General features: G+C 35.7%; 1 protein-coding gene across 9 annotated transcripts in view; it reads right to left on the reverse strand.

Annotated features, from left to right (window-relative positions):
- Positions 1-7,025, reverse strand: part of capn1a (calpain 1, (mu/I) large subunit a) — a 44,009-nt gene extending 36,984 nt beyond the window's left edge. For 5 of the 9 annotated variants that reach the window (XR_012388502.1, XR_012388500.1, XR_012388504.1 and 2 more), the window contains exons 1-2: positions 6,864-7,025; positions 3,176-3,455 (exon numbers count right to left, since the gene is read on the reverse strand). Coding sequence is in view for 4 of the 9 variants with exons in the window: in XM_073919418.1 (XP_073775519.1) it covers positions 3,176-3,421 (246 nt within the window). In the remaining 5 variants the exon portion in view is untranslated. 9 annotated transcript variants of the gene reach the window in all.
- Between the last annotated feature and the right edge of the window lie 3,876 nt (positions 7,026-10,901).

Consider the following 10,901-nt stretch of genomic DNA (forward strand, 5'->3'; position numbering starts at 1 on the left):
GAAGAGGACGAAAGAAGCAAGGGGTGCATCAAAGGCACACATAGGCGTTGTGTCACACCATCTGTAAACATTTCATTCTAAACAACTTTAAGGAACACGGATAGGCATGTCAGGAGATTGATATCGTCGCTTGGGGAACGGACGCACGCAGTACATTCAGCCTGGTTTTCGGGGAGCGAGAGCGAAACTCTACAGTTTAACACGCATGATCACGTTCATCAAATTTGTTTAAACCAAGCATTCTAAAGTGTATTTTACAAGCAAGGACTCTGTTCCAGCAACGTGCTTTACAAAATTTGCATGTAAGGGGGAAACATGTCAAACTTAATGACACATTTGAGAGCTCAGAGAGGCAAAGGAATGCCTCTCTCGCTACCTCGGGCACTCACTCCCTCTGTTTTCGCAGCACTTGCTCTCTCCAGTGCTGTGCGCATCAGTTCCCGGCATTCGTCAGAAGTTGACACAGGTCATATAAAAAAGATAAAACTTCAGTCATGTTAATGTTGTGAAACACTATCGAAATATCTACAGTTGATGATATCAGACTTCCGTTTACAATAGCGATTTTAACACTGTTAATATAGTAAGTCTTCAGCTATGCAGAGACTTGTATTAATCAGAAATCTTGTGTACATAGTTTTACGTTAGGAAATGCAGTACTGAATTTACAAACAGTCGGCAAGTACCAAAGAACAGATGTAAGACATTGATCAAATGTAGTTTTCAGTCATGCTCATATAAGTCATATTCAACTGGTTTAGTTTTGCCTTCATTCATTTTTGATTTCCGTCTTCAACACATGATTTATTTACAACACATTTTAAAACATGAGTTTAACTAACTCATTTCTAATATCTACTTTTTTTTATCTTCCCCATGGTGACAGTCAGTGCAGAACCTTTTACTAGTTATTTTGCAGACAGTTGTATTTAGACGAAGTCCCTTTAATTATTTTATAGTCTTTTATTAAGATTAAAGTGTGATTCAAAGACTTAATCAGTTAACTACAAAAGTTTAAATAATTAGTCAAATGATTTTGTAACTGATTTGTTGTGTATATCAAGAATATACAGTAAATATTTCTTAAGGAGGCTAATAATACTGACCTTATTTTTATTTCAATTTAAAACAAACTGCTTTTAGTCACAAAATAAGCAATAAGAAATAGGACTTATGACTCCAGAATAATAATTTTTTTAGGAAACACTGAAAAAGTTCAAAAACATTATTTTAAATGAATGGGAGGACAAAATAAATTCTGTTAAAGTTTACAGGAGCAACAATGTGCCTTGATGTACTTGAATGTTAGAAATCCTACACCAGTACAACTTTACTGGTCAAATAAATGAACAAGGAAGATTATTTTGAGTTTAAGTTATTTAATTATCTTGTTTATGAAGACTGCAGAGTGATGCATGAAAAAAATGACTGAATAATTTTTTTAAGCGTTTTGTGATATATATATATCACCCCCCCCCCCCCCCCCGCCCACACACACACACACACACACACACACACACACACACACACACACACACACACACACACACACACACACACACACACACAGGTAAATAGTAAGTTAATGTAATTTTATAATGCAAATCTTAAACTCATGCAAACCAACAAATGATCAAAGGAGATATATTAATTTAATTCAAATATATAAATTATGAATTGATGTTTACTTTAAACTTTAATTATATTGTTCTATTAAAATTATTTTTTAAAAGATTTTGTTGAATAAAAGATTTTTCCAGAGTCATCCACCATAATTTTGTGGCTAAAAAGCATCGATTCAGGCAACGTTTTGGCACCAGTATCGTTTTAAAAGTTTCGATTTAGCACCGGTATCAAAAAACCCCAAACGATAACCAACCCTAAATATTATTAGCTCCCTTAAGCATATTTTCTTTCGATTGTCTCCAGAACAAACCACTGTTGTATAATGACTTGCCTAATTACCCTAATGAAGCCTTTAAATGTCACTTTAAGCTGAATACTAGTATCTTGAAAAATATCTAGTACAATATTATGTACTGTCATCATGGCAAAGATTAAATAAATTAGTTATTAGAAATTAGCTATTAAAACTATTGTTTGGAAATGTGTTGAAATCACAAACAAAATGATAAATGTATTTACAGGATTTCTAACTCCAGTTTCCCTTCATTGAATATTTCCCAATTGTTCTCGGTTATGTTTCGAATGCAAGGTATTGGCACAGTCATGCATGTTTTTTGGGACTGTGACAAAATTAAAATGTCCTGGAAAGAGATTCATAAAATTATTCAAACATAACTGGAAAAACATTTTCTTTGTCCCCAAAGGTATACCTTCTAAATTGTACAGTGGGATTGTGTCTTGATTTTTAAAAGAATGTGTATTACATTTTTGGATATAATTGGCCAAAAAATGTATATTATTTTTATGGTCAACTGCTCAGATACCTTCAGTCAATATGTGGCTAAGTCAGGCGACTACACGTTTACCACTGGAAAAAATAACCTACGATTCCATCAGAGATCTGAGGTGTTCTGGTGCATTTTGTCCTCCCTCTGGAGATTTCTTGAGAGTACTCAGTGACTGTGTCTTTCTAAATTTGTTTTTTTATTTTTTTTATATTTCTGTCTTCGCTTTCACGCATTTAAATGTTGTACAAAAATTACTGTATTTGTTGTAAAAAGAGGGTGACGCAGTGGCGCAGTGGGTAGCACGTTCGCCTCACAGCAAGAAGGTTGCTGGGTCGCTGGTTCGAGCCTCAGCTCAGTTGGCGTTCCTGTGTGGAGTTTGCATGTTCTCCCTGCGTTCGCGTGGGTTTCCTCCGGGTGCTCCGGTTTCCCCCACAGTCCAAAGACATGCGGTACAGGTGAATTGGGTAGACTAAATTGTCCGTAGTGTATGATTGTGTGTGAATGAGTGTATGTGAATGTTTTCCAGAGATGTGTTGCAGCTGGAAGGGCTTCCGCTGCGTAAAAACTTGCTGGATAAGTTGGCGGTTCATTCCGCTGTGGCGACCCCGGATTAATAAAGGGACTAAGCCGACAAGAAAATGAATGAATGAAATAAAAAAAGAAATTTTTCTCCCTAACCCTTAAAATACAGCTAAAGTACATAAGCAGATCTGATAATTATTAACATAAAGAATTAAGCAGAAAACTGAAAAGAGTCTCACCGTAGGGCGCATCCACTCCACATCTCGGGTTTTGGAGGAGTGCGGGGCGAGCTCTTTGAAGCCCAGAGAGGGCGGTTCGGCGGGGAAACAGGGGTCTTCAAACAGGTAGCCTCCCTCTAAACACTCCTGTCTGAGGGCCTCGTAGTCCTGGTTCTGGAAGTGTAAAGCCTGCTCAAAAGAGCCTGCGCCATCCGCCTTCAGTCTGTTAGCGCTGATGTGTGCTGAGATCCCGCCGTATGAGAACATGCTGGAGCCGTGAGATGCAGAGCTGCTATAAACACTGATTCACACACACTCAACATTTAACACTGCAAAATCATTTGTTGTGCCTTTGTTTTTTGGCATTAAAGGGGACCTATTATGCAAAAATCACTTTTATAAGGGGTTTATACACAGTTGTGTGGCAGAAGTGTGTGAATATAACCAGCTTCTAATGGTAAAAAATGTATCAATACAATTTTTTAATCACATTTCATAAAAACAGTCTGCAGAAACACTTTGATTGACATTCCTTCTTCATAGATGTCATCAGAGGCTGAAAGCCCCGCCCATTAGTGATGAGCTCTCCCTCATTAGCATAGACAACCCTGAGTGAGAAGCAGCCATCCGCCATTAGTTTTAGCAAAGTAACTTTTAGCACTGGACTGCCTTCTTCTGAGACACTTCTTTTGACATTTTCAGGTTTTTCATAGAGATAACATTGGTCCTATTTTGGATCTGCTGCTAAGCAAGTGTTTGTAGCTCCGCCCCTTTTTTGAAAAGAGCAAAATCTCATTTGAATTTAAAGCAACAGTGACCAAATTTGCACAATTCGAATCAAATCCTAAAAGGGGTAGTTTCAAAGAATTATAAAACATTATTTGTGGGGTATTTTAAGCTGAAAGTTTCACATACACGCTCTAGGGACATCAGAGACTTATATTACATCTTGTAAAAATGGGCAAAATAGGTACCCTTTAAGGGCATTGCATTTAATTTTGTAGTAATAATAATAGTACTACTAATAATAAACTTTTTATTATTTTTATATAGCGCCTTTAAAAGTAGCATCTCAAGGTACTTTACAGACATAAAGTGTACAGCAATAGAAGACACAAGGATAAATACAAAATACAAAAGTAATAAAAATTATTAACAACACAAAATAATAATAATAATAATAATAATGGATCTAAAAATCATATAAAAGTCAAATAAAATCAAGTGAAAGCTACCCTAAAAAGTAAGTTTTAAGAAAAGAATTAAAAATACTCAGAGATTCTGCATTTTTAGTTTAGTTTTTTAGGGAACTTTTTACTTTTAGTTTGCTGCAGTTTGTGCCTAAATTGACAAGCTAACATTATGCAGCTTTGCAAAACAATTAAAAGCCCATAACAAACAGAATTGTTGGTTCTCTGGATTTTCCATTAATGGGTAAGTTAAATTTCAAATAAGAAAATCATTATCATATTTAGCGCTCAGCTTAAACAAGTACACCCCTCACAAATCTCTCTTTTAAATTGATATTTCCCATAAGATGCTTTACAATAATGCATTTGTGCACATACAACACAGAACCAAAGACAAAACTGGAGCTAATCAAAGACATGCGCTATAGATAAATTGGGTAAGCTAAATTGTTCATGGTGTATGTGCGTGAATGAAAGTGTATGGGTGTTTCCCAGTTATGGGTTGCAGCTGGAAGGGCATCCACTGCATAAAACATATGTTGAATAAGTTGGCTGTTTATTCTGCTGTGGCGACCCTTGAATAATAAAGGGACTAAGCCGAAAAGAAAATGAATGAATGAATCAATGAATGAATGAATGAATGAATGAAAAATGTTAGGTGACCAAATTCTTGGGCAAGTTGGCATTTCTGTGTGGAGTTTGCATGTTCTCCCCGTGTTGGCGTAGGTTTTCTCCGGGTGCTCCGGTTTCCCCCAAAGCCATAGAACACGTGCTATATAGGTGAATTGAATAAGTTAAATTGGCCGTAGTGTACGAGTGTGTGTGTGAATGCGAGAGTGTTTGGGTGTTTCCCAGTACTGGGTTGGGGCCAGAAGGGCATCCGGTGTGTAAAACATATGTTTTACAAATCTGTGGCGACCCCAGATAAGGGACTAAGCCGAAAAAAAAAATGAATGAATGTTTTGTTTAAATTTACCAAAAAATATTGCCCATATTGTCAGAGAAATGGATGAAAATATTCATTTTCAAAAGGGGGTGTCGTATTCATTTATGCTGAGCACTGTAGACAGCCATAGAAAAATTAAAGGCCACTTAAAAATTCTAATTTTCTGCAGATTAAGTAAAGCATATTTATTTATTCTGTGAACAACTCACATTTCTTTAAATTTAAAAAGAAAATGTTGTCATTTGAATATAAAAAGTTTTCTGCATTCTACACAACAAAAGGTGAACCCCCCCCCCCCCCAAGTTCCTTATGAGTTTTCCCGTTTTTATTTGTATTTAATATTTTTCTATAACATATAAATTTGTGTGTACTAGTTTTTGGACCGTTATCGTATGTTTTTTTTGTTAAATAAGCTCCAGCTATGGTAATCTATCATATACGCACAAATATAATATTGCATTGCTTCCTATTAAAAATATTAATTTAAAAGATTGATTTGTAAGGGTTGTACTTATATATGCTGAGCACTGTATATAAACCAGCTTTCTAAAGACTATGTATGTGGTTTATGTGATCTCAGCATCAGTTTTAGATAATACGACAATGAATATACTGACAAGAAGTGTTTTGAGTTGTTGTGGTTGTTAAACATTAATCAAACTAAACTGTTTGACCTAGAAAAGAAATGTTAGACATTTGGATTTAATTTTATTGCTTGCAAATGCAAAGTGTTTGTCCAGGTTAGTTTCAACTGGCATCAGTTACTGTACATTTATACAAATTAAATTATTTTTACCATTCTTTGGATAGAGAAGTTGATGTGCTAAAGGCAGACTTAATTCTTTTCTTTGATAATATGCATTAAGTTAGTCATTAGCAGTCAATGTGTTTTACAGGAACAATATTGTCATAGCATAACCATACAGTCACAGTATTGGCATTTTGTCTCTCTTATCTCTGTATCAATGACTGCATTGTGAAGCTGGCCTCAAAAAAACATCACAACACAGACTGAGGGCCTCCCTTTCAATTCCAAAGCTAAAACTATACTCAGTTTAGCCGGACATCTTTGTATATTGTATAAACTATTTAAAACATTTATAAAATATTATATTAAAAATATATATAGCCTATACACTGACTTAAAAAACCCTACTAAAATTAAGAAATGTGCTAAAGTACAAGTTTAAACCCTCAATCATTATATTTAACATTTAAATATTACTTTTAGAGGAGATTTATGAAGTGTTCTGTACATTGTTTCCCTTCTAAGTTATATGCATGGCATGCTAAATATTCAGTCTTCGTGTTGTGTTGTCTTGGTATCTCCGTTAACTCTTTGCGAATCACTGCGTTTCATTTGACGTTGATCAACTACAGCGTTAGCATTACTACGACAAAATACTACGTTTTGAAGCTCCAAAATGTGCATAACATTCACGTCTGACGCTGAATAAAGTGTTTAATGCGGCAGACTAAACCGCAGGCCGACAGAGATCTACAACAACACGGTCAAGAGATAAATCTCGACACGATTCATTCAAGGCAGAAAAACAAGAAGCGCCAAACTTGCCTTGCAGCTGCAGTCCTGTCAGTCTCTTCTCTGACGGGATGTGTGATATTATACAGTAATAATCCACTCGATAGACAAGCGGTGTGTGTTAGCTACAGCTTCAGTCAGTATATGTGTGTATGTGTATGTGAGGCTAAAGAAGGCGGGGCGATCAACACTGACATGGACAAGTGCACTTGTCACCACATAACGGGCAAGTGCTTCACAAATAGCGGGTGCATTATGCTAATTATGTTATATAATATTACAAAATATCCGTAAATTAGCATTCTTTTGGTATTTTGTGATTCATATTTATATTTTGCCTTTAATTATTAGTTTTGTATGGTATTTTGCGACCTTGATCTTTCTTCCAACTTTAAACGTTGGAAAGTTGGGAAAAGTGACTTTTATTAACATTTTAATAGTTTAAAGTGTAATATATTGTATAATGTATTGTCTGGGTTGGTGTTGTATATTATGGTACAAAAACATTTCCTGTTATTTTACACACGTATTTATCTCTAGGCTATATTACTTCTTATACATTTTGACATTTCAAACCACTAAATGTCCATAAAAGTCACTTTGTTAAACTGTAGAGTGGAATTTTCAACATCAAAAGTCGACAGTGCAGAGGTCAACATGCAATCAATGCAATCCACAACCACAAATAAGCGGAAAACACTTCTGAATCACTGTTAGTTAACAGACAGGCCTATTTTAATTTACAGCGTTGAGTCTGTCTGTTAATTAGAACCCTGCAATTGCTCATATGGAAAATAAACAACCACATTTCTAAAACAATTTATATAAAATTATAGTATAGCATATATATCATATTAAAATGTATATTTAATGCATACAGTAGTCTATACTTTGAACTTCTACTTTAAATATTAGCCTACAGCAGAAACAAAAGTAGTGTGTTGTGTAGACATTTTAATCTCTTGTTTTTAGCGATGCTGATGGATGTTAAATGCACTGCAGGCACCTCATACTGACTTGATTGAATTATTTGATTTGAAGTGAAAAATAAATTATAAATAGATATACCTTTGCAAAAGTTATTCTACTGTTCTGAAACACACATTCAGATGAACGCTTTCTTATCAGCGATGAAAAAACATTAAATAAGAAAGCATTTGGTCATAGCAAAATAAATATGTTTGCACAAGTTCTGTAATTTAAGCATCATATCAGCATGTGAGGTAATTAAAATCACACGTTTGACAATCTGATTATAAAGTCTGTCTATATGAAATTTTAATTTTAAAAAATCCAAAGAATGGAAAACTCACATTATTTTAATATTTCTGAAATAAAAAAACACGTATGCTCTTTAAGGCAGTGTTTCTCAACCACGTTCCTGGAGGACCACCAGCATTGCACATTTTCCATGTCTCCTTAACCAAACGCATCGGATTCAGATCATTAGCTCATTAGCAGAGATTCAAAGACCTGTAATGGCTGTGAGAGACAAAGGAGACATCCAAAACATGCAGTGCTGTTGGTCCTCCAGGAGCATGGTTGAGAAACACTGCTTTAAGGTGTTCTTCTTTTTTGAACCCAAAACAAAACATTCTGAAGAATGCTGGAAGAAGTAGCCATTCACATCAATAGTCCATGATGACAGAATTTATTGGGTAAAATATCCCATTCATGTTATAGAAATAGAAATAAAATTTCCCAAGAACATAAAAAATAATAATATCAAAAATAATAAAAGATAACTTTATTTAATGGACAGCAACAAGGCTGTAATATTATTGTTTGCATTATAAATTCCAAATGGTCCACAATACAATGTTCCGTTTACACAAGGAAACACCAGATAAAAACAGTGCTTGCAAGGCATCAAAGAGAGGCACACTTGATAAACTTAAGTCTTAAATTCCATTTAAAAGTATAGAAAACAACAAATGACTGTAGATTTTGATAAGCCAGCCTAAGCATTTCTGTTGAACGGTCCTGTCAATATATATGGTCACTATTTTTGAAGACCTGCCTTGTTCTAAATCATACTGTAGGTCTCAAACTGGATTCCTGGAGGGCTGCAGCTCTGCACAGTTTTGCTCCAACTCTAATCAAACACAGCTGATCCAATTAATCAAGGTGTTCAAGACTACTAGAGACTGTTAAGCAGGTGTAAAGTTGGAGGTGGTAGGAGCTAAACTATGCAGAGCTGTGGCCCTCCGGGAATTGAGTTTAAGACTGTTCTAAATCAATGATCTAGACCAGGGGTCACCAATCTCAGGCCTGGAGGGCCAATGTCCCTTCAGGGTTTAGCTCCAACTTGCCTCAACACACCTGCCTGGGTGTTTCAAGTAAGACCTTGATTAGCTTCTTCAGGTGTGTTTGATTAGGGTGGAGCTAAAATCTGCAGGACAATGGCCCTTCAGGAACAAGTTTGGTGACCCCTGATCTAGACTGCCTGACTGAGATCAAATTTAAAGTGGCTCACACACTGAACAAGAAACACTGTGCCAAAGGCTATAGAATAACAAGACATGTCACTCGTATAGTTTTGAATGGGGAAAAGTGTAAAGGTAAATATAGTGAATAAAGCCCTGCCGTCTAGTACTGTAGCCAATCATTGATCGCTATAGACTGACAATTCTCAGAGTAAAAGGCTCGGACCAGACGTGTTTCTGCAGATTTTGTGCGATTTGAACAGTTAGAATTGAAACTAAAGAGATAGTCGTTGCTTAATTTTATTGCAGATTCGTATTATAAAATTTAGTCGTAAGCTTGGCAAGCAATTTTTGAGAATTTGATGTTTCATCATTTAAACAGAATGCCCCAGCATGCTGCCTGAGAAGCATTTCAAAGATGGCCACCGAGTGAAACGACTTTGACAGTGTGGAGCCACATCTTTAAAATATAAACACAGTATTTTCAATAGATGTACAAAACAGTTGTCAGATATCTAAACATATTTGTATCTAGCTTTATGCTTCAACAGCTAAATGAATGCTTTAGTCCAGGGGTGTCCAAACTCGGTTCTGGAGGGCCGGTATCCTGCAGATTGTAGCTTCAACTTGCCTCAAAACACCTGCAAAGATGTTTCTAGAAAGCCTAGTAAGAGCTTGATTAGCTAGATTGGGGTTGGAACTAAACTTCTCAGGACACCGGCCCTCCAGGACCGAGTTTGGGCATGCCTGCATAAGTCTATCTAACTGACTGTATTCTAAATACAAATCAAGTATTACACTATCAATGCTGTTAAAGGAACATCATGAAATTGAATATACAAATCACAACACTTTTAACAATAACTTGCACAAAGATTACCACAAAATAAAGTTGTAATAGAGCGTGTGCATTAAAGACTCTATAAAATCTAAATTTTAATAGCACATGCAATGATTAGTAATAGCAAATGGTTCTATGCTATAAAGGAGTGTCTACATTTAAGACAATCCCTACTATATTCATTCATTCATTCATACATTCATTTTCCATCGGCTTAGTCTCTAATTTATCAGAGCTCGCCACAGCGGAATGAACCGCCAACTATTCCAGCATATGTTTTACACAGCAGATGCCCTTTCAGCTGCAACCCAGAACTGGGAAACACCCATACACTCTAGCATTCACACACATATACTATGGCCAATTTTATTTACCCAATTCACCTGTGGCACATCTTAGGACTGTGGGGAAACTGGAGAACCCAGAGGAAACCCCCATATGTTCCATTCAAAAATTAATAGAAAAAACATCTCATGCTGTTGATTATATGATACTAGTGAGTTATTAGTATTACTATGGTTAACATTCTGCCAGGATGTTGTTTACTGGCCAACACTTTGATGAAAAAAATTGATCCCTGTAGTCTATAAGATTTTATTAAATGATTTTACTGTTGACCAGGTGATTACACATCTGGCCACAGTAAAGCACACTACTTCAGTTTTTATGTGCTGTATGCGAGGGTTTAAATACAGTGCATGTGATACAAATTTTGTCATCAACAAACGCAATTTTTGAAATGGCAGAAACAATGTGAAACTAACATGCACACAATTGATTTTGCACAACTTTGATGTACAACTT

Source organism: Danio rerio, chromosome 13 (assembly GCF_049306965.1).
Source record: "Danio rerio strain Tuebingen ecotype United States chromosome 13, GRCz12tu, whole genome shotgun sequence".
NCBI lineage: Eukaryota > Metazoa > Chordata > Actinopteri > Cypriniformes > Danionidae > Danio > Danio rerio.